The sequence below is a fragment of the Stomoxys calcitrans genome, chromosome 2, assembly GCF_963082655.1.
Source record: "Stomoxys calcitrans chromosome 2, idStoCalc2.1, whole genome shotgun sequence".
In the NCBI taxonomy this organism is placed as follows: Eukaryota; Metazoa; Arthropoda; class Insecta; order Diptera; family Muscidae; genus Stomoxys; species Stomoxys calcitrans.
The window spans coordinates 222,727,394-222,751,585 of NC_081553.1; the positions used below are offsets into that span (position 1 = coordinate 222,727,394).

Sequence of the window (24,192 nt, forward strand, 5' to 3'; positions counted from 1 at the left end):
TAGTAGATTACTAATGGGACATTAAATTAAAAAATTTGTGGCGCTTTACCTCCTAAAAACGGGTCAACTAGTTTAAATGTCCCAACATAACAATATGGAACTCAAATGAAAGGTAGTTGAAGGTAAACAACGAATCTGACATTCAATTTTGGAGCAAAGTGAGAAAGATATTTGGGAGTTGAGCATGAATGTGACATCCATATTTGCGACGAAGTGTCGGAGGGGCCATTTCACCCGCAAAAAATACTCCCCATAACTCTTATTTTCAAAAACGACAAATCTTGGAAATAGGTGGTGCGATTCAGGCGAAAAATTTTGTACTCATTGTTCGCCCCAAACGCCCCAAAAAAATAATGGACCAATTACCGCAATATGGGACTCAAATTAAAGGTGTTTGAGAGTAATAAACTATTTGAAGAGCCATAAGTTTGGGGGCCCGCCGCACGCTCAATAGACCTCTCAAATTGGACATATTTACCGACCATGACAATATGGGGCTCAAATGAAAGATATTTGGAGTATTAAACGAACCTTATCTTTACTTTAAGGGCCAAGTGACTGGATGGCCACTCCACCCCCAAAATAAAAGATATAGGAGAGTAAAAACGTGCTAAGTTCGGCCGGGCCGAATCTTAGAAAACCGCCACCATGGGTTCTGCTAAAAATGTACACAAAATATTCCCATATTCTAGCCAGGATTCGAACCCAGGTGTTCAGCGTCATAGGCGGATATGCTAACCTCTCCGCTACGATTTGCCCTAGTTGCTTGGTGGAATGTTCCTTCATTTGCGTGAACCGAACAAGGATTATCAAGAGATCGGTTTACATGGGAGCTATATCAGGTTAAAGATCGATTTGGACTGCACTTTGCTCAGTTTTTAGAAGTCATGAAAAAATACTCCGTGTGAAATTTCAGCGTATTCGGATAATAATTGCAGATTCTATGGGCTCAAGAATTCTAATCAGCAGATAGTTCTATATGAGAGCTATATCTGGTTATGGACCGATTTTAACCGTAGTTGGAGGAGTAGTGGGAAGTCTCAACAGAACACTTCATGCAAAATTTTACACAAATCGGACATAAATTGCCGATCCCAGGGGCTCTAGGCGTGAAATCGGGAGATCGGCTCATATGGGAGCTATATAAGGTTATAGACCTATTTGGAACCCATTTGGCACAGTTGTTGGAACTCTTGATGCTAAATATAAGACAAATCGGACAAAATTTGTGGCTTCTAGGGGCTCATGATGTCAAATCGGGAGATCAGCTTATATGGGAGCTATGTAAAGTTATAGATCTATTTGGCACAGTTGTTGGAAGTTGTAACAGAACACTTGATGCTAAATTTGAGACAAATCGGACAACAATTGCGGCTTGTAGGGGCTCAAGAAGTCAAATCGGGAAATCGGTTTATATGGGTGCCATATTTAAATCTGATCCCTTACGACCCATTTGCAATCCCCATCAATAAGAAATCTTTGTGCAAAATTTCATGCGGATTTGTTTATTGGTTCAGCCGCTATTGTGATTTTCACAGACGGACGGACATGGCTAGATCGACCCAGATCGTCAAGACGATCAACAATATATATACTTTATAGGGTCTCAAATCAATATTTTGAGGTGTTACAAGCGGAATGACTAGATAAGTATACCGCCTTTCCTATGGTAGTGGGGTATAAAAAGCTAAAGAAAGTGCAGCGGAGCGGGTTCGGTTCAGCTAGTTATCATAAAAAATTTTGAATAGCAAATGCAAGTTGACCACGAAAATCTTCAATGAAAATTTGGGAGGGCGCATACACTAGAAAGACCTCCTAGGTTATCCTTCATCAAATTCGGCAATATTTGTGGGGCTTGGTACCATCTAAAATTTCAATACCAAGAGGTATCGCTAAAAGGCATGTCATCCCTAATCGACTATAAAACCAAGATCCATTTTTATTGAGCTTAAACTTGAAGCGGACAGCACTCATTGATGTAAGGGAGCTTTACGTAAAATTCCATTTACAAATAATTTCTGCCAAATTTGTAAAAATTTTTAATTTAAAAAAGTTAAATTATTGTAAAAATAAAGATTTTTAAACAATTTAAGTAAAAAAAAACTAAATTAAAAAAAATTAGTTTAAAACAAGTAAAAAGGCATAAAGTTCGGCCGGGCCGAACTTTGGCTACGGGGTATATATGTAAACCCCCTTTCGTGACAATCCGATGAAAATTGGAAAACTTATGCACCTAAATCCGGCACGGATTTTGAGTGTTCTAATAAATTTAAGTCACTTTTGAATTTTGTATTTTAAATTTCAACAAAATCGGGTAATAAATAAAGCTTTAATGAGCTTCAGACCCTTTATCGGCAGATCGGTCTATATGGCAACTATATCTAAATAAAGTCCGATCTGAACCATATTTGGAACCTATGTTGGGGGGCGTAAAACTATTTACTGTTTAAAATTTCAGCGAAATCGGTTGAAAAATAAAGCTTTTATGGACTTTATCAGGAGATCGGTTTATATGACAGCTATATCTTAATATAGTGCGATTTGAACCATATTTAGGTCAGATATCGGTTGAGAGTCATAGGCATGTTAATGTATAGGCCATTTAAACCCCCTTTTATATATTTTATATATATATATATATATATATATATATATATATATATATATATATATATATATATATATATATATATATATATATATATATATGGCAGCTATATCTAAATATGAACCGATTTCTATGAAATTCACCAGTAATACTTAGCTATATCTAAATCTGAATCGATTTCGAGAAAACTCCTCAGATATTATGGTAGTCGTCGAGGAAAGCGTTGTGCGAAATTTTGGCAAGATAGGTCAATAAATGCGCTTAATGTGACTCTAGAAGTTAAAATGGGGCGATATATATATATATATATATGTGAGAGCTATATCTTAATCTGAACCGATTTCCATGTAATTCACCGAGAGTCAAGAGAAAATCTTTCCTGCCAAATTTCGAGAGAATCGGTTAACAAATGACAATTTTATTGCAATATTACTGCAAATCTGACGAACATATATATGGGAGCTATATCCAAATCTGAACCGATTTTTTCCAATTTCAATTGGCTTCGTCTGTAGGGCGAAAAACATGCCTATACCAAATTTTAAGGTGATCGGATGAAAACTGCGAACTGTATTTTGTAGGCGAACGGACATAGTTAACTCGAATCAGAAAGTAATTCTGAGTCGATCGGTATACTTATCAATGGGTCTACCTCTCTTTCTTGTGGGTGTTACAAACAAATGCACTAAGTTATAATACCCTGTACCACAGTAGTGATGAAGGGTATAAAAAGAGAAAATCTATATGACAAGGCAATATCAACAACCTTTTTCTATAAAAGTCAAATTTTAATGATGTTGATATGCTTTAATATCTAAACAATTGCTTAAAATTTTTCTCCTATTGCTGTAAAATCAATTTCCTTAAAAGTAAAACGCAATATTGTAAATGTAATAATATGCCAAAAACCTTAACTATTCATACCATTAGCGTTTATCAAAAATTCTATTAAGGTTATAAATCAATTACCCATGCAGAAATAAATTTGCTCTGACACTCCTTATTTTTTTTAAACACGGTTTTCACTATCTTCCATCTGACTGACTACTTTCAGTCGACCACCCGCTCAATCTCCTTGTGATAGAGAGAGAGAGAGAACTGTAAGGGGTGGGTGTTTGTCTTAAAACACACACAACTGCGAACTACGACCACCCATCCATGCGAAGGAACAAAGACAATGTTCGCAACAAGCCGGCATATATCAAAAGAGCCACTATTTGACGCTTGACCGCATTTCAAATCAATTTTTGCAATAGCTAGGCTATGCTGGTTGACTACAACAACTAAATGTTTGTATGTGTAACCACTACTATCATAGCGAAAAACAATAAGAACAATGTTCATTCATAGTCAAACAACAAATCATAAGATTCGCGTGCTTGTAAGAAATTAAAATCGCATAAGAGAGTCAGCGTTATAGAGGTAGATTAGCTTGAAGACACTTCATCATTATCTTAAGTAAGTATTGTCAGTACAGTATACCGCCAATTGATTGAGAGTTCTTTATAAATTGCTTGCCCGTTTGATGAAGAAACCATAGGAAATACTTATGCAAAATGCTATCTATTTGGCGAACTTTCAAGTAACCCTAATCGCCCTGGTGTTGCCATATCATCGGTGTAATTCCTTTTTATGACATACGTCGCTTTAATGCTTTGGGATTAATGTGTTTTTAAGATAAAGGCGTTGCGGTTTTACAGTTTTCTCACTGTACAATAGCAAATGTTTGACATTGCAGCGTAAAACTGTATTTATAGCAATTGACCATTTTTATACGCACCACCGAAGGATAGGGGGTATATTCAATTAGTCATTCCGTTTGCAACATATCGAAATATCAATTTCCAACCCTACAAAGTATATATATTTCGGATCGTCGTAAAATTCTAAGATGATTTAAGGATGTCTGTGTGTGCGTTCATCTGTTGTTATCTCTCTACAGCTTTCAAAAATTGAGATATTGAGCTGAAATTTAGCACAGATACGTCTTTTTGATGCACGCTGGTTAAGTTCTTGAACTAGCCAAATCGGACCATATTTGGATATAGCTGATATATAGACCGATCTGCCAATAAAGGGTCTAATTCTCATAAATGCTTTATTTTTCATCCGATTTCGCTGATATTTGAAACAGTGAGTAGTTTAAAACTTCCCGACATGTGAATCAAATATGGTTTATATCGGACTATATTTATATACAGCTGCAATATATACCGATCTGCCGATAAGGGGTCTGAAGCCCATAAAAGCTTTATTTATTACACGATTTCGTTGAAATTTGAAACAGTGGGTTATTTTAGGCCTTCCGACATCTGACCTAAATATGGATCAAATCGGACTATATTTAGATATAGCTGTTATATAGATCGATTTCCAGATAAATGGTCTGAAGCTAGATCGATCTCCAGATAAAAGGTCTGAAGCCCATTAAAGCTTTACTTTTTTACCGATTTCGCTGAAATTTGAAACAGTGAGTAGTTTTACGCCCCCCAAGATAGGACCGAAATATGGTTCAGGTCGGACCATATTTAGATATAGCTGTCATATCGAGCTTTATGCCGGTTAAGGGTCTGAAGCCCATAAAAGCTTGATTTTTTAACCGATTTCGGTGAAATTTTAAACAGTGGATTATTTTAAGCCTCCCAACATCTAAGTTAAATATGGATCAACTATAATTATATTTAGATATAGCTGCCATATAGACCGATTTCTAGATAAAAGGTCTGAAGCCCATAAAAGCTTTACTTTTTAACTGATTTCGCTGAAATTTGAAACAGTGAGTAGTTTTACGCCCCTCAACATAGGACCGCAATATGGTTCAAGTCGGACCATATTTAGATATAGCTGTCATATAGACCGATCTGCCGATAAGGGGTCTGAAGTCATAATTACCCGATTTTGTTGAAATTTATTTATTACACGATTTTGTTGAAATTTTAAATACAAAATTCAGCAGTGACTTACATTTATTAGACCACTCAATGTCCGTGCCGAACTTTGATGCATAAGTTATCTAATTTTCACCGGATTGTGACGAAAGGGGGTTTACATATATACCCGAGGTGGTGGGTATCCAAAGTTCGACTCGGCTGAACTTAATACCTTTTTTTACTTGTTTATTTTAGTTTTATCGCAAAAATAAACACTGACAAATCTTTTAAATATAAATTTACGAGCAAATTTCGAATTTTTCCATATCAATAAGTTTGTCCGATTTAAATTTTAGCTTAACGATAAGAGACATATATTTTTTTTATTTTCATGTGTCTGTCTCTTTTTTAATTTCACGGCTGTGCACTGTTTTCCAAGAAAAATCAGAACATCACACCAAGTGTGGAAATGTTCAGTGAAAAATTAAACCATTGTTAGAGGCTCAAGGCGGAAGCAGTATATGCAGCATTCGCTTCCATACTTGTGATGGTGTGGAAGCCTAAAACAGGAAACCACCAATAATGGTTTATGATGAGTGTTGGGCATATAGGTACGCAAAAATAGATTTTAACGGTTCTTTTTGTGCCCCACCAACACCACCACCATCGTTAATACTCATCCTGCATGAATTGGCCACATATTTCACATATGCTAAAAAAATCATAAAAATCGAGGTGAATGAAAACAAATGATCAACATTTTTATGATGCGATAGAGATAGGCATGCAGTAGGCAGCCTTTGTAAGTATTTCCACTTCACATTGCAGCATGGCTACATGCTGGTCGGTTGGTTAGCTGCTGGATTCCAATGCTGCAGCCCCCATACTTGTAGCTGTATACTTAACTCCACCAACCATATTAGTGAAGCCAGCTAGACAGCTAACCAACCAACCAGTCAGTCAGTCGGCCAGCCATATAGCCAGCCTATGTCTAAATGTAGGGAGAAAATAAATATTTGCAGTTGTTTTGTTTGTTTTCTCCTTGGCATAAGGAGGCTGATGTCACAATGCACAGTGGTTCATAATTTTAGGAAAAAAACATTGGTTAAACGGGTTTAAAAAACAAGTAAGGACGGGCTGAAGTCTGGCAAAGCCCACCTTTTGATAACCTACACCACAATGGGTATATATATATATATATAGATATATATATATATTTATATATATATATATATATATATATATATATATATATATATATATATATATATATATATATATATATATATATATATATATATATATATATATATATAGATAGATATATATACCTATATATATATATAGGAGCTATATCTGATTTTGAACCGATTTGGATGACATTTAACAGAGGTTTTCAGATGGGTAATACACCACGTCATGCCAAATATCGAGCAAATCGGTTACAAATAGCTGCAACTAAGGCCATTTAGGAAAACTGAACTTTACAGGGCGCACCCCGAGTTTTTTTTTACATTTTTGACACTTTCCAAATTCAGACCCCAGAAACACGAATCTGAAGTCCGTTTTTGGAGCAAAGGCTCCTAGGCCTTCCTAGGGACCAAAAACCCTTGGGGGTTTCCGGTAAGGAAAGGTAAGAGGGTAGGGTATTGTTAAGTTAGGCGGTGCAGATTTTATAATACCCTTCACCTACCTTATAAATACAAAGTGGGATTTGATTGACCTCGGCGGATGTTTTCAGATAAGTTGTTGAACAACCCGTATCAAATTTCGAGCAAAGCAAATATGTTTAAACTGTAATAACTACTGTGGACTACTGACAATTTTATTGCAAATTACCCAAAATTTGACGATCGTATGTGGGAGCTACATCTAAATCTGAACCGATTGTGACCAAACTTCTTAGATATTGTAATAGGCATTAAGGAAAACCTTGTGTACAATGTTGGCAATATTGGTCAATACATTTTTTTTTCTGTCACCTAACACGCAGGTGTTGTCCCCTATGAATGCAGTGCATTTCGTTGGCGAGATCAACTACAAACGGGTGTGAGTTCCTGGAATGTCCAGTATCGCTGACATACATCCTTAAATCAGGAATAAGAAGACGAACATACACCATGAAAGTACCTATAGAACAGCGCCAAACAACCCACATTGCGACTATTATGAAGGGAGGCAATAGAGTTGGATACCCCACTGTCCCAACTCAAAGCCATCACTCCGATTTCGAGCAAACTTTTTAGAAATTGTGACAATCGTCAAGAAAGCGTTGTACAAAATGTTGGGAAGATTGATCAATAAATGCGCTTGCAGTGGCTCTAGGAGTGAAAATCGAGCGATATATGAGAGCTATATCTAAATCTGAACCGATTTCCATGAAATTAATCAGTAATGTCGAGAGTCAAGAGAAAATCTTCCCTGCCAAATTTCGAAACAATCAGTTAACAAATGATCATATTATTGCATTATTACTGCAATTCGACGAACATATACATGGGAGCTATATTCAAATCTGAACCGATTTCAAGCAAACTTCTCAGATATCGTGGTAGTCATCGTGTAGAGTTTTGCAAAATATTGGCAAGATTGGCCAATAAATGCGCTTGCTGTGACTTTATGAATTTTTATGAAATTCACCAATATTGTCGAGAGAAAATTTTCCCTGCCAAATATCGAGAGAATCGGTTAATAAATGATCATATTATTGCATTATTGGTTCAAATCGGACGAACTTATATATGGGAGCTATAACCAAATCTGAACCGATTTTGTTCCAATTTTAATAGACTTCATCTCTACGCCAAAAAAACTGTATGTGCCAAATTTAAAGACGATTGGATGAAAATTACGGCCCATGGAGGCCACCGTAGCGTAGAGGTTAGCATGTCCGCCTATGACGCTGAAACTATGCCATGTAAAAACTTCTCCTCAAAAGAGGTGTGGCACTGCGGCACGCCGGGTATAAAAATACATGCAAAAACATAATTCACACCGGACATAGTAACCCAAAATAGTTTGAAATTTATGTTCACCGGAAATGATTTTATGACTTTTTTTGGAAGACATACGAAATGAAGTAAAACAATTTACTATAATAAACATTAATCGAGGCACGAACATGGTATTAAATCAAATAAAAAAGAAACGTTTCTGGAAAATGGAGGTTAAAGCATTTTTGAGATCATTAACATGTTTGATTATGTACTTTAGGATGTGCCCTGGGGAATAGAGGTGTGCAAATGAGTGATTTTTCACTCAAGCTTAGGGGACAAAAAACATTATTCACGCACGACTTTTTGTCGACTCACGTTCACGAGAAAAAATTTTTCCTCACGCACGACTCACTCATGACTCACGAAAAACTTGCGAATCACGGTTGAAAAAATTTTTCCATAAAACTAACAATATTTTTTTTTTGCAAACGTGTGCGAAAGGAAAGACAAAAATAGGCCAAAAAAATAATCTGCTTATAGTGTGAAAAATGGCAAAGAAGTTATAGCGGCATCCCTTGAAACAATTATGTCTGTTAAGTCACTTTACATTTGTTATTTTTTTAATTAACTTTTAATATTTAAATTCAGGTTATTTTAGTTAATACTTTTGTCATTTCTCACATTCTGTTGTTTTTGTTATTTCATAATAATTTGTAACGTAACGAGAGCCATCTTATTAATTTTTCCCTTTGTTGTTCTATTTCGTTTGTTTTGAATTCGCCCTAAAAACATAACATTGTTTTTGTCAAGTTCATCAGCAGTTAAACGATCATAGCAGAAGAAACATACATAGGTACATACATACTTATGTATATTCGTTTTTGGCATATAAGTAGGCACACAACAACGCATATTTTTCTATGTCCATCGTTCTGCTTCTGTTTGCCGCTCCTCCGGTGTGAATGCAAGAAATGAGAAACTGCTAGCCCTTTGGTGGTTTGTTGCAGTTTATCATAATAAAGCATTGCTATTGAAACATATAAAGGAAAGCAAGTGTTTGATTTGGTGACAGCACGGGAGTCAAATTATAAGAAAAGTTACATTGAAGTGGTTGGTGTAATTACTATACAAGTTAAAGAAATACGTTTCTATGAGACAAGATAAAATCGAGCAAAAGTAAATAAATGCAATTTTGTAAGACAAATAAAGGCCGTAACTGAAAATAACGACATCTATTGCTGGAGACGAGGTTCATGAAGGAAGAAAATAGCTTTCTATGGGAAGGTCAATTGTTGCTGGGCCACCATTTAAAACATCGCTGCCACAAAGAGCCAACAGTGCAGACCAGCGGTAAGAGACAAATATTAGAAGAGGTCTCTGAGACAATTCTGATTCACGGAGTAAGTATAAGTAGCCACCCAAGTCGAACTCTTGAGTTAGGAATTTGGACATACTGGACAAATTCCAGGGTTGTCAAAACAGGCAATTCTCAAACAATGGCTACCATTGTCGACATCATATTTGTTGGTTTTATCGGTTTAAATGGTTAGTATTTCTTTATTTATTTCCGAAAAGGGTAAATAAAATATAGAGCAGATAAAAAAACGTGTTTTGGTAAGGAAACAAAAACATTTGATTGCTGTCAAATTTCGCTCGCGAAACAATTTAAAATGTTAGCGAATTTTCAAAAGCAGAAGAGAATACCAAAACTAAGTCGTGACTTTCTTATGATTCGTAATATCTCGTGGTTCGTAATTTTATCGTGATAGGCGTTTTGAGTAGTGATTCAAGCTCACGCACAAAGAATTTTAAATCAATCACGCTCACGCATGATCACGATATTAGATATCACATACTAACACGGTTGACACGGTCCTCAAAGCTTAGCTTACATGTCGCTAGAGGCATACCCACAGATTCCAGTATCCCTTAAGATTTGGACGTTACTTGGCACTATTGTTAGAAGTCGTTACGGAACACTACGTGCATTTCAGCCTAATAGGATGATATTCCAGTTTCTAGGGGCTTAGAAGTCAAGTCGAAAGACCACTTGATATGGGAGCTAAATCGAACCCTGAACCGATATGGCCAATTTGCAAATGGCCGAAAATTTTAAGTAGAAAGCTTCATTCGTTCGACCGCTATTGTTATTTCAACAGACGGACATGGATAGATTGACTTAGAATGTCAAGACCACCAAGAATATATACACATTATGGTTTGCATATCATTCGAGGTGCTAATAACGGGATGTTTAGATTAGTATACCCAATCTTATGGCGGTCTTAGTATTTTGGATGCGGCGATCTTAGCCGACCGCAAATTGTTGGAAACATTTCCTGCCTTAGTACGATAGCCTATGCCTCCTGATGGACTAAAGCCTATGTCTATCATATTCGTGTAAAATTTCTCATAGATAGGAGATAGATACATCAGTGCAGGTGAATACCTTTTCTATTTAATCACACCTAATCCAAGGGTATTACCTAACACTTAACATAAGGCAAATTCGTATATTCAAGAAAATTAATTTTGAGGTTAGACTAGGCCAGATCAAAATCCCCGTACCATAAATGAACAATTTTTTTTTCCTAATCACGAAAAAAATCCTCTGTTTGGGGAAATTTCCCCTAATCTGACAACACTGCTTACGAATAACGTGACTCACGCTTCACACGACTACTCACGTGTACGCCTCTACTATGGAATCACTAATACGTCATGGTTACTTTCTCAATTGCATTTTGTATAGCTTAAGGCTCTATTACACGGCATGTAGTTGTCTTATGACATGTCAAATCTAGCACATGTTCAGTTGTACATGTTGTGTGATACAAACGAAACTAACATATGAAAATCACTTTTCAAAATAGCACATGACATGTCAAAAGACATCTACATGCCGTGTAATAGCGCCTTTATACACCGCAAGGACTTACGCGTAGCTTATGTAACACAATTGAAATGATGTCTTACGTTGTGCAATAGTGGGCACCTGTGAAACCCCAACTCATCATCCTCTACTACCGGCTAATAAATAAATACTACTGAATAAATTAAAAAAAAACATTGCTTATAATCGTACAAGTTTGCACAGACGTCGTATATAATTTCCAAAGAGTAATATCTAAAATTTGGCTATATCTACATTAATCCTTAGGCTGTTACTCAATAGTAAATGTTATACATATGAATAAACATGTAAACTTTTATTTACATACGTCGCGCAGAATATACATTTCTGTAGCATTTGTAAAAATCTTTTGTTTTTATTTTATTTCCAGGCACTCTGTGCCAGAATACACTCTACAAAACTACTGTGCAATGGTTTACTAAGAAGAAGAGAGCTGTAGCAAACCAAAGATGAGAGGGAGGACAGACAGGCGTGCCGATCTAGAATATTTTAAAAATTTTTTGCGTTTTATTTCTCTATTACCATCACCAGGCAGTCAGCCACTCAGCTAGCCAACAACAATGGCTGTTAATTATAAACAACCTCGTCTTACATATACACTCATGTTAACTCAATGCACATGCACATGCATATGCACATTTACTATCCCAGATGTAATATAAAAGAGCCAACTGAGTGTATGGAGAGAAGAAAAAAAATATGTTTGCTGTTGTTTAATGTTTATGGTTGTGTCGTTCATAACAACAGGCGAAAGTGAGAGCTGTCATCAGTTTTTTGCAAATCACGAAGCACGATCTTTCTTGCGCAGAGAGTGTGGTCATGATGATAATCTGCCGTGTGCAAGAGAATGATTTGTGACTGTAGGTGTGTTGCTTGTAGTATTCCTTATTTTTGTTTGGCTTATTGCTGGCGTTTAAAAAATGACGTTAAAGCACAAAAATTTGGATATATAAACAACAGATGTTCGCATGGATGTGCAAAAAACACAACAATCATCAGACCGGTCTACATACATATCGGACTTCCAATGATATATGTGTATGTACATATGTTTGTTTCAATGTTACCATTGAGGAACATTATTTCTAATAATTGTACCTAGGGTAAGTGCTCATAAGTTCGGCATGTACCAGTAGGCGGCACTTTTGTTTTTTAAACTTAAATTACTAGGAATATTTAAAGTGAACGTCAATAATATTCTCGGCTCTCATTGTAAGAAAAAATATTGGAGCTGAGTTTACAGATTACGTCTGAATTTCGCGTTTAGTGAAAGGCTGTCCCTCAACAAGTGCGAAGTGTGTGTTCTTAAGAAAGAAATTAGTGGAGGTATCGACTTTTGAAGTAAAGAAAGCGTAAAAATTTTAAAGTTTTGAATCAAAAGTAATTTTTTATAGTAAAGGACAATCAAAATAACGTTTTTGTCATAAAAATTTTTAATCAAAAAATTTGTTATACATTTTTTTTATTTGATGCCGCCCTTAGGGACCATAAAAAAATTACATTTTTCAGTATTCGAATTCTAATATTTGAGTGTCGGGTGGAAAATGGTTCTTCGGCGCACTTCAGAAATCGAATTGCCAGTTCGGTCAAAATATTCCCTATTTTCGAAATTAATCTGCCTATGGAAAAAAAAAGTCTGTACTATATTGGAGGCCTCCTTGGCACAGAAGTTGATTTGTCCTTGTATGATTCTCAACGCAAGGATTCTAATATTTAAATTGAGCCTTTAAAATTAAGAAATTTAGTTGAAAAATGGTATAGATTTTTTCCATCCATGGTCAGGTTTAGTTCAATAAAAGAAGCCGATTTCCGAAATACATCTATATACAGCCTCTGTATAACCGATCACCTCATTTGCCGCTATCAGCTCTTAAAACGAATATTTTTACCCAATTTGTTCGAAATTTGGAACAATGTGTTTTTGGTACGATTGTGTGTGTGATTGGATCATATTGTGATGAAGCTGGCATATACACCTATTTCCCGATTTTAGGTTAAGAGCTTATACAGGGTTAATTTTTTACCCGATTTCGCCGAAATTATAATTAATCAATGCGTTGTAGAGAAAGTTTGCGAGGGAGGGTATGATATTCTCTAAATTCGAATTGAATATGATCCAGATCAGATTATATTAATATATACCTTCTACAGATGGATCTCTCGTAAACGACGTATTTTCTAACCATTTTCCTTGAAATTTGGAAAATTTTATAGTATTAACCCTTTTACATTTTTTCGAATACATAAAATTGAAAATTTTAAGAATTTAAAAAAAGAAATTCGATTTCTTTATAATTATATCTAAAACAAAATAAAATTTAGATTATTAAAAACCAAACTTCAATTGAATTGAACATTTGTACCCGGAAGGAGGATCGATTGAATAAGGTAAAATCCTTAAACTGCCGACTTAAAATCCTTATATATGCCTCAACTAATATAAATTCGAGTAGAAGCGATAACTTCAGTAATTCCGGAAATGAAGTTTTAAAATCTAATGCTTGTTTCCCCATGTTTAGGTAGCGCGTCTAATCACTTACTTCTCTGATTGGTACAGTATCAAAAATAAGGGTCAATAAAAAAACAAAAAAGTACAGAAAAAGATATTGGAACCAATTTTTATTGTCAGATTCCTACTCTACTCGGAAATACCAATATTAGGGCCCATATTGTCCGGGAATTTAAGGTATAAACCTTCTATGCAATTAATCCCAACATTTTCAGATTCCTGTTTTTAGTAACTATAACGATGCCAACAAAAAAAATAATTTCTATTCGCTCGTTAGGGAGAGGATCATTTTTCTAACGATGTTTTGATTTCTCTTTCGAGATGAGCCTAATGATCACTACTTTTATACAATGGAAAAATAAAAGTCACATGAGATACAACACCACACCAACCATGATTTGACGCGCTTTGACCCCGTTTAAATCGCTTCTACTGTTTCCGAGACGCGTTTCACACTTGGGTTTTAAGCTTTAAGATAAGGGAACAATGTTTGTTTGAGGCAACTCTGGTAAATGATACATACATACGTAAAAATTGTAGCATAAGAATATGCACACATCACGCACTAACATGCCACATGTTTGTGCGTTTGCATACATATATTTCCTAGTATATTTGCATATACATACGTATATACGTAGGTATGTGTATGAAATATATCATACATATATATTTGTGTATGTATAGGTTAAAGAAAAATATGCAAGCCTTACAATTGCGCATTTCTGTTGACATTGAGAGTCTTTATCTGGCAAGTCTGATGTTGGTTATGTGTTATGACAGCATGAAGAATAGGAGAGCCCCCTCATTTTGTGTTGTGTTATGTGTGTGTGTTTTTTTCTACTTTTAGCCATAAAAACAATGTGTAGCCATAAGATCATAGGCATGGAGGCGAACAAATGTCAGATTGCCGACAAATATGCTAATGTCAATAAAAATGATGATGGTGGTGTTGACTACACTAAAGGTAACTAACTCAAGCAATCAAGCGAACATATTTTCATTCATCTTATGTTTACAAATTACAAACAAACAAAAAACCTAGCTGACTTATCAAATTATAATAATGAATGGTTTCGCTCATTAATTAACAGGCATAGTAATCGTACTATGATTATTTAATAAAGAAATAAGAAAAAAATTATATGCGTGCTTATAAAAGCTAGCACATGGGTGCATATGTGTATATTTTACATACACGCGTATACTTGTACATATGCATATGTATACTCATATGGTTTGATAGATTGATTAGAAACTATCGACATCCAAAGTTTTAACTTTGAATTCAATCTAAATAATAAGTACTCAGTGGCACACATCACAGTAACAACAACATACAAACAAAGCCAACTCTTTTAAATAACCGAATGATGTGCTCATCATTATTCGCATCACCAATTGATTTACAAAGTGCACATATTTGCAACTATAACAACAACAAAACAAAAATCCAAATACTAACATCAGAATGCACACTAACAAAGCAAACCAGCGCAAAAGACATTGACGACCACACGACGACCCAAGCACACGATCTTGTCGTAGAGAGTAGATCAGACCAGAGCAGAGCAGAACACACAGCAATACAACAAAAAGGAAACACCGACGCCAAAAGATCACAGACAATGGAAAAAATTAGCTATAACAAACAAAAGAAAGACAACAGCAAAAAAAAAAACAGCTTGGCGAAATATTGCTGCTGTTCGCTGCGCCAACTCTGTAAAACCAAAGAGAGTAAAAATATCAAACTATTAAGTGAGTGAGTGAGTGACTATGGAAATGATTTAGTGCTCTTCTTGCTCTCTGAGTTATTGTGCCTTAATAAATTTGTATGCCATACTTTTTGTTGTTGTTGCTGTTGTTTGTGCTGGTGGTGTTGTTATGTGAGCCGCACACATCACTTAAACAAGTTTAAAAACAACTTGTGGCGGATGACATCACTAGCGCAAAATACGTCGTTGAATTCAGTTGTCCATTGTCGTTGTCGTCTTTTGTGTTGTTGTTATTGTTGCCTTTGTTCAAAACATATACAACAACAAGCAATGCGATATTCGTTAACGAAAAGCAATTTATCCAATATACGAGTACAAACTGTTGAATACTATGTAAGTTTGTATGTATGTATGTAACCACAAATGTTGTCCATACTCCCCACTCAGTCATTCAGTTAGGCCACCAATCTCCTCCGCATGTACTCTGTTGTTTATCTTAAACACCTTTGCAAAAGCACATACACACACGCATCTACATATCTGTCTTTACCATAGTTTCTGTACCTTACGAGATTGTGTGGGCTTTTTCTCTCTTATGTCTACATTTTTGCTGAGATAATTTTTGTACACAGCTGTAACATTCGGGTGGGAGCTTTATAGGGAAAAAATGTCGGCTTTTAAAACATAATGAAAAAATGTAAGTTTCGACGTTGGGATTGTTGGTACATATTACCTTAAGTGTCGAAAATATATACCTACCTAATACAGAATAAAAATCCTAGGATATTTCTCAGAACTTACTGCATTTAACATTGTCGAACACCGAAACGGTCGGTAGGACGACGAAAATCCTATGGGGAAATCCAGTTAGTGAGACGAAAGAAAGCTGAAAGGAAGTAAGCAGGAGGTGAGTATAGCTTTCGGTATCTTATCAGGAAACATAGGACTAAGAGCCCACTTATGCAAAATCGGTGCGTTAAGGGATGGCACCTGTTGGACATGTGGGGAAGATGCTGTGAAGATGGAACATTTCCGAAGTCATTGCCCGGCGTTCGCGGCTAACACCATGACATAATTACCAGGTTGTGTACTGTAAACAGCTGAGTACAATTTTTCCTCGCGGAGTGAATCATAACACACAAACAACGAAAAATGGCGCGAACTAGTAATATACACAAAATCAGAGTTGCACTACTCACTGATTTTGACAGATAGTGCACTCTTTGTGCATGTAATTTTGTTGTTGGGCAACTGCCACTACCTGAAAATGAATATAACTTGGCTAACACATTGGCACTTATGTAGGTGGGGACACAATACCAGACCGGAACCAATAAAGGATTTTGTAAGTAGCACCGAATTCTTAACTTAGATTTTATATTTTGAGGTTACTTTTTTGTAAGCACAACAAACCGTTTTGTCGGCAGACGTGAGGAATTGCCACCATTATAACACTGTAGGATAGGTCCTGGGACAGTTTGAAAAAGATGACTATACTTTGCAAGTATTTTTAAGGGAGATAACATTAGTTAGCAAATATATTTAACGGATAAGCAATTTTTAACATTATTTAAGCGACTTTTAAAAAATAATTAAGAATCATAAGTTATAACAATTGAAACTTTTCACTCCCTGTAGGATATGTCCTGTGTTAGGTAACTAATTCTCCACTTTAGTACCGGTATATTTGAGGCAATTGACTACACAACAACAAAACTTACTTTTCAACAACAAAACTTACTCCTCAACGCCATCTGCAGGATATGGTACGGACTACATCCCAATAGCAGTAAATGGCAACGACACGACTAGGATAACCTGTCATCTGATCAATCAAGCGTCTGCATTACGTCCGTCCATTTGCCTTAAATAAAGTAAAAAAAATGAATAAATTCTGAAACTAAGAGTTTTTCTTTATTTCTAAGTTCTCCCACAGTGGGGCACACTTAAACAATCTGATATCAACATATTTTGTCTATGTCCGGGTTGCCAACTGGCTCCCAAGAAACTCTCAAGTGGACATATAACCGATTGGGACAAATTTGGTCTCTGATGAATTATATTTCATAGTGGAGTAATATTTGAATGAATGTCAAATTTTTGGGTAAGGAGCCGTTTCCAACCTGCAATCTCTATGAACACATGATAATGGTAACACCTGTCTTTAGGTGTTTTAAAGCCGTATATTGGAACTGATTTGTTTAAAATTTGCAAATGGTTTAGAAAGACTTTCAGCACAAAATTGTCAATATAGCCCACGTTTTGCCATATATATATTTGGTAAGGACAGTTCCATTGACTCTTCCAAAACGCGTATGATTAATATAACATAAATAAAAAATATTGATCATACGACTCATATTAGGAAATAACGTCAACAGAAAAACTTAAGAAATTTCTATAATTTTTTCTCAAACGAACAAGCGAAGATGTAGAACTACCGTCAGGAAAAGTCGATTGTCTGATATTTTACACCCAGTGTGATTAAGTGTTTTCTCTAATGATGCTATAACAGGCAATGCGTATGTTTATGAGTCCAATAGACCTAATTTAAATCGTCTATCACAGGTTTTGTGTCAAATTGTCAAGATAAATTGACATAAAGATTTAAATATTGATACTCTAGCGATCAGTATGGCTATTAATATGTAGTTCACCTTTTTGATGTTACATACCAATAAGCAAAGTTTATTATACCCTTTCCCAATTGGTGTGGTGTAGGTTATAATCAATGATAGTTACAATTCGTTAAATGAATTTTCAAAAGTTTGTTTGGCAAATTATCAAAATCTAATCAATTTTCTCTTTATCAGGCATTTTATTTTCACTTTCCGTCCCCCCCCACAAACAACTACAACACTGGTCGTAGTTATTCCCCCAACGACCGACATCAAAACAATTTACATGGAAGTTTGTGTGGTGAGCGAGTCTGTGAGCTAGCGAGCAAACATTTGTTCACTTAAGCAAAAAAGGCAAGGAGAGTGAAAAATACTTAAAGTAAAAGCTAACTGACTGACTGACACTTCTATCACACAGATAGACATATAACATAGAGGTGGCATAAGCATAGGGAGAGTGAGTGAATTGTAAGTGTGTGATGCTCACCTATAATATGTTTATGAACACACATAGGGGAGCACAGGCAAGATTCGCTCACCACTCGGCTGCACTAACATACATTCACACATTTGAAGGTATTTCGCTCATTGATTTTGGCTAAATTGAATGGACAAGCTGAAAGGCAACAGCAGAAGAGAACATCAACATCAACGACGACGACGACGAAAGTTTTGTTGGAGAATGGAGCACATATGGCAGTCTTGAAAATATTCGCGAACTATGCGGTCGCATTACGATGAATTCGCTTCCAGTAGCGGTGGTGGTGGCGGTGATACGACAAATAAATTTTTGAATACTAGCAATAACCATAATAACAACAACAACAACTACTACAACAATTATAACTACAATAGTAGCAATAGTGCGATACCATATCACGCCCGTGAAAATTCGCTTCCATTCAGTTACGGGCAAATTAGCAAAACATCAACGCCATTAAGGCCAACAGCAACAACAACAACAAATAAAGCGTCGTCGTCATCGTTGTCGGTGGCGTCACGCAGTTACAATAAAAACGGTGTTGAAAATGATTTCGACTTTGATTTCGATTTCGGTTTGAGTTCTAGTCGCAATGGCATCGGTGACGGTTACGGTTACGGCAAAACCTCAAATATTAATAATGATCGCATGATAATAAACACCAATGGGAGTGGCAAAGATGTCAATTATAATTTGACGCAAACTACAACAACAACAGCAAGAACAGCATCAAATATCGATCGTGCAAATAAACGCAGTGAATTTTTTGCCTCTAACGGTAGTGTTGGAGAAAATCTTCATCCCTCTTCATTGAATCATAAGACAGTTGACTCTGGAGGATTTGGTTGCACACAATCGTTGAGATATACCAACAAGACATTGGGGGTGCCGACGAAAGCAACATCAACGGATGATATAGCCTTAACAGATGCCAGTATGATTAAAGTCCAACCACGTCTCACTAGTCCCTTGCTAGTGCGAAAAACTTTGAGTAACAGCAGCAGCAACGGCGGTGGCAGCGGCAGCGGCGTAGGCAGCAGTAGATCACCTACGCGCACCAATACCATAGCAAATACATACCACTACAGCTATGGCAGTGGCAACGACAATGGCAGCGCTGGCGTTGGTATTGGAGACAACTTTGACAAGTTTGGCGTAAATGGTAATATCAACAATAAGAACGATGCCAACAAAATATACGCTGACACACTAACAACGACAACAACAAAAACACCAGCTCACCATAATTTGGATGAATGGCTACGTGAGAGTCGTGAGAAGGTTTTCAGTGAGTACCGTTCCACAACGCAAGAAGTCATAGCCCCCTCACCAAATAGCTCGCCTCTGCCACCGCCCAGGCGTTTTATGAATGGCACCGTACAATTGCCCTCAACATTGCCGCCATCGTTAAGACAACAAAACGGAGGCGGCCATAATGGCCCAGCATCGGCATCACAACCACCCCAAGTACCCCAACGTAGTCAAAGTCAAAATGGCAAATATAATTTTGATTTCCAATTCAATCTTAATTTGGATGAACAACAACAACCATATGATGATAGCGATTTTATGAAAAGGCGACAACCATCATTGGATCGTTCACCACAACGCCCGACCACAACGACAAGTCAAAGCTATCAACAGCTGCATGTCGTGGATCAACATCAACGCGGTGGTGGCGATGATGATGACGACATGCTTAGAAGGCGAAATCAAACATTGGATCGTTATACCACAACGCAACAACGTCAGACGGCGACCACAAGCAGCTACCAACAACAACAGAGACGTTTGCAACAGGACGACCATGACGAAATTGACTTTATAAGAAGGCCAAGCCAACAGCAACAAAATTTATATCAAACGCGCGACATTCCTTTGGCCTCATACAATGTGGAACGTAATTATTACACTTCATCACCAGCAACACAGAACGTCAAGAACCAATACAACAGCAACAGCAACAATAACAACCACTACAATACCATCAATGGCAGAGAAAATCTAAGTCCAACCTCAATGTTGGACATTTATGCTACACCTTATGATGAACAACGTCAGCGACAGACACAATCACAGCCACTGGGGGTTAACACCAATAACAATAATAACAATAACGCTGCTGCCACAACAACAACAACCGTACATACAATACAACGTTCAAACTACTCCTCGGCTCCATATGGCAATGGCAACATGTACAATAGTCAACAACTACATAGCGATGGCAATATTGGTCAATCGCCACTGCCGGATAGAGATGCATCACCTATTTATGCCACCAGCACAAAAAAGGTAACTAGCACCAACTCGACAGCGGCGGCGGCATATCGGGGCACCACAAATGCACTGCAGCAGCCGGGCATTTTATCATCGCCCAAGGCAAGCAGCTCAATGAGCACATTAACTATTATGGATTATCCAGCTGCTTCGCCAACCATAAGGCCCGAAACGCCAGCATTTCCTGTAACGCCGCGCACTCCATTCGCTGTAGGCAGCACACTTGCCAGATCATCCAACGCCAACACTACCGAAGTGCAAAATTATTCCACGGAAACTATTTATGGCACCAACTATAGACCTCGCTTGGCCTCCAGTCTCTCCATGGCCAACAGCGAACCCCAAGAGGTGGCGGCGCATTTGGTGAAATTTGCCAAAGATTCATCGAAATTTTGGTACAAACCCAATTTGTCGCGCGAAGATGCCTTGTCGTTGCTAATCAATGCCCCACCGGGAACATTTGTGGTGCGTAGATCGACCACCTTTGAAAACGCCTATGGTTTGGTCTTGCGGGTGGCTCAGCCACCGCCGGGCTCAGCTGTAACGGGAAAACCCGATGAATTGGTACGTCATTTCCTTATTGAACCCACCACGCGGGGCGTTCGCCTTAAGGGTTGTGCCAATGAGCCCGTCTTTACCTCATTGTCCGCCCTGGTCTATGAGCACTCCATCAATCAACTGGCCTTGCCTTGCTTACTACAAATACCAGATCGTGACATAGTGACCCCCTTGGTGGAACCCACACCGGCCCAGACGCAACTGCTAACGCAAGGAGCGGCCTGCAATGTGCTTTGGCTATTTTCATGCGATACCGAATCTCTGACGGGCGAAGAAGCCATACGCAAGGCCTTACGGCAAATGAATGCGCCCAGCACCAGCCTCTCACCCACCGAAGTGCATTTCAAGGTCAGTCATCAGGGCATTACGCTAACCGACAACACACGCAAGAAGTTCTTCCGCAAACATTACAGCGCCGACATCATCTCCTTCTGTGCCATCGATCCCTCACATAGTTTGTGGACCATGCAAGAGAATGACAGTGATAACACCAACATAACGGGTGCAACCAAGAAGACAATATTTGCCTTTGTCGCTCGCCGCTCGGCAAGTTCCAAGGATAATCAGTGTCATGTATTCTGTGATTTGGCCATAAATCAGCCAGCCTCTGCCATAGTGTCGTTTGTGAATAAAACCCTGCCCACAGAGAAGCAGAGGAACTATGTACTTTGAGAGCAGTTAACAGCTACTGGAACAATAACCCCCACAACAACAACAACAACCAATCAACAAATATCAATAAAATTAACGAATTTCGAAAACCAGAAACGAGAAGATTCTTTAATAACAATCACATCAGCAATAAATACTACCATTACGACCACGATGACGCCGACGTCGACGTCGAGTAATAATAATAACCACAACCATAACAATAACAATAATAAGAAGAAACATGTAACATTTTTGCTTTGTAAACAACCAAACTAACGTAATTTGTAATTCTATCAACTTTTAAATATCTATCTATCTATCTATGTATGTGTAAATTGCGATATCTACTCTAAATTTCTATATACATGTATGTACCTTATCTGTGTATGTATGTATGTGAGTAACGATGAAAAATGGAATGAATGGTGGTTCTCCCACCTTTTTTAAATTAATTCAATTTCTTCTACTTTATATTTTTTGACTTTGTTTGGTTTTGTTTTCTCTACAAGATCTGCACGCATTCTTATGGTGTGATGGCGATTTGTGGTGTCTGTTATGTTGGATAGAGTTGCCCCCCATCTACGTATAATTGTTTTTTTTAGGAGTGAAAGTTTGCAATGCAACACACACACACATTTAGGTTATGTCCCCCCCAAATCTCAGCGTCTGTGATCATTTTTTTTTTTTTGTTCATATGTATCACAAAAAAAAAACAAATTGTTATAAAATATTTAAAATGATGTTTCCTGCTTTGTCTCTAGTCAGCTATCAGAACAAAGTAAAACAAAAAATAATGACTACCTATTAATGAATTAAAAATTCCATTAAAATACCTGAAAGTGCGAGGGTAGCATATGCTAATTGGAATTAATATAATACAACCCCCTACGTTTCCATTCTACTATTTAGTTTCCGCCAAATCTTGTTATTGCCTAAGATTTACCTCATCAGATGATTATTGAAGATATAAAGAATAACGAATTACCTGTATGGGTAAAAGAGAATTGAATTTGCTTTTACACATAACCATTATGAGTAAGGGTATAGTCAGTCATATTGCCGTTATATGCAAATTCTATAATTCAATGAATAATGCCGCTAAATATTTTTGTTTAAATATCCGTCAACAGAATGAATCAGCTGTTTGTAAAAATTTACATATTAATATAATCAAATAAAAACGTGCTAAGTTCGGCCGGGCCGAATGCGGAAAATTGAGACAAAATAAAATTAGTTGCGAGGCAACATTTTCCTCTAAGTACCAAATTTTTGCCAAACCAGCAACCGTTCGGTTGCGGTTTATATGGGAGCTACATAATGTTAAAGACCGGTTTGGCCCGTACTTGGAACAGCTGTTGGAAGTCGTAACTGAACTCCACGTGCAAGTTAAATCAGACAAAAATTGTGGCTTCCAGGGGCTCCAGACCAGAGAAAAGCAGCAAGCCACCTTCAAAACAAGTGCAAATGGTAGACATGCAACGAATGACAAGCTCAGGCCTTACATTAGCAATCATTGTTGACGCTTACGACCGATTTCAAGCAAACTTTATAGGTATTTTGAAAGTCGTCGAGGAAAGCGTTGTATAAAGTTTTGGGAAGATTGGTCAATAAATGCGCTTGCAGTGGCTCGAGGAGTGAAAATCGGGCGGTATATTTATTATATACCAGGCTTAGAAGCCCGACCATTAATCGCCATAATCGATTAGTTCTAGGAGACTTTAATGCTCATCACATTTCATGGCATTCTCCCCTAGGGAACAACCAGTGGGGCATAGCTTCGGCAGAGCAGATTGAAGGCTCCACGTTTTGTTTGGTGAATGAGGAAGCCCCCACTATGATTACGAGGAAGTGTAGTAGCTCGCCAGTCTTTGGGGTCAGACCACCTACCCAAAATTCTCACCATCGTCCGACCTTCATAACCTCTGAGCGCCGGACATTTATCAGTCAGAAGAAGGCCGATTGGGCCAGCTTCAGAGAGTACACCAATCGCCGCTTCAATGAACTGACATCCCCCTCGAACGGGCTAGTCGCCGAGCGGAAATTCCGAGA

The 24,192-nt window shown here is 37.3% G+C and overlaps 1 protein-coding gene and 1 long non-coding RNA gene across 2 annotated transcripts; both read left to right on the forward strand.

Annotated features, from left to right (window-relative positions):
- Positions 1-12,514: 12,514 nt before the first annotated feature.
- On the forward strand, positions 12,515-17,452 carry LOC106090865 (uncharacterized). The gene is made up of 3 exons (XR_009397134.1): positions 12,515-12,654; positions 14,688-14,804; positions 17,191-17,452. It is a non-coding gene; the product is annotated as an uncharacterized LOC106090865 (long non-coding RNA).
- A 1,346-nt stretch (positions 17,453-18,798) lies between these two features.
- Positions 18,799-22,595, forward strand: LOC106090839 (tensin homolog). The gene has a single exon (XM_013257172.2). The coding sequence runs from the start codon at positions 18,892-18,894 to the stop codon at positions 22,159-22,161; it is 3,270 nt and encodes a 1,089-aa protein (XP_013112626.2). The 5' UTR covers positions 18,799-18,891; the 3' UTR covers positions 22,162-22,595.
- The last annotated feature ends 1,597 nt before the right edge of the window (positions 22,596-24,192 follow it).